The 937-nt window shown below is 45.5% G+C and overlaps 1 protein-coding gene across 1 annotated transcript; it reads right to left on the bottom strand.

The window, feature by feature from the left end:
• Positions 1 to 124: 124 nt before the first annotated feature.
• LOC102885711 (UDP-glucuronosyltransferase 1-2) lies at positions 125 to 931 on the bottom strand (the record flags this gene model as incomplete). The annotated part of the gene is made up of 1 exon (XM_006925228.1): positions 125 to 931. A coding segment is annotated over one exon (807 nt), but the record flags the coding sequence as incomplete, so codon positions are not given.
• Positions 932 to 937: the final 6 nt, after the last annotated feature.

Genomic DNA, 937 nt, shown 5'->3' with positions numbered 1-937 from the left:
TGTTAGAAGGCGCGTGAGAAAAAGAAATCTACAGACCGATGGATATGTAAGCACTTAGTACTTGTTTAAGCAACAAATCGTGTTCTGCCTGGCACACCGATTAGATAAAGGCACCGATACAGACCTGAAGTAACGGCTTCCTGTCGGCACAGTTTATGCCCCCAATAAAGACCATGTTGGGCATGATCGGCCTGGGGTAGTTCAACACAAAGTCTCCTCTGAACAGCCACATGGATGAATAGCTGAAAATATCCACCAGCGACACCTGTCTCTGAAGAAGCTCAGAGGCCAGCCTTGAGTAAGGTGAAAATGTAATGTCGCAAATATACTTCATACTGACAGGGTAGATCATGTTCTTGACTCTTTGCAGGAATGTCATGTGGTCTGAATTCCTAGTAAATAACGTAGGAATATAAGAAGAAGGGTTTGGGCACTGTGTGGCCTCATAATCCAGGTCACATGGAAGGAAATTTAAAAAAAACACAGCAGGAACCGATAGGTACTGAGCCAGCACTGCTCCACAGGGGTAGACAGGATCCGTTAAAACCACATCAAAGGCACTGGCATTCAGATTCCCGATCAAGTCCTTGTTATACAACAGCGCCACACAAGTCTTTTCAAAGAACAAAGAAATATTTTTCGAAATTGCCATTACATTTAAATACATTTTTAGAAAATGTACTTTTTCAAAAATCAGGTTAACCTGGCCGAGTAATTGCTGTTCATATTCATCCTGGGTGTATGGAACGGCATAGGTTTTCAGGGTGAAAAAGTCTTCTCTTTTGATATGCACGGTCACTTCTGGTGCAAGGACCACTATTTGGTGACCCCTGGCGTGGAGCTCCTTCACGGCCTTCTGCATGCTGAGCCAGTGGCTCCCCTCCATGGGGACCACAAGCACCTTCCCACCCTCAGCCCAGGGCCCGACACACAGGAA

This window comes from Pteropus alecto, unplaced genomic scaffold, assembly GCF_000325575.1.
Source record: "Pteropus alecto unplaced genomic scaffold, ASM32557v1 C18150395, whole genome shotgun sequence".
NCBI lineage: Eukaryota > Metazoa > Chordata > Mammalia > Chiroptera > Pteropodidae > Pteropus > Pteropus alecto.
The sequence above is the reverse complement of the archived record's forward strand: the minus strand, read 5'-3'. Positions and strand labels throughout refer to the sequence as shown.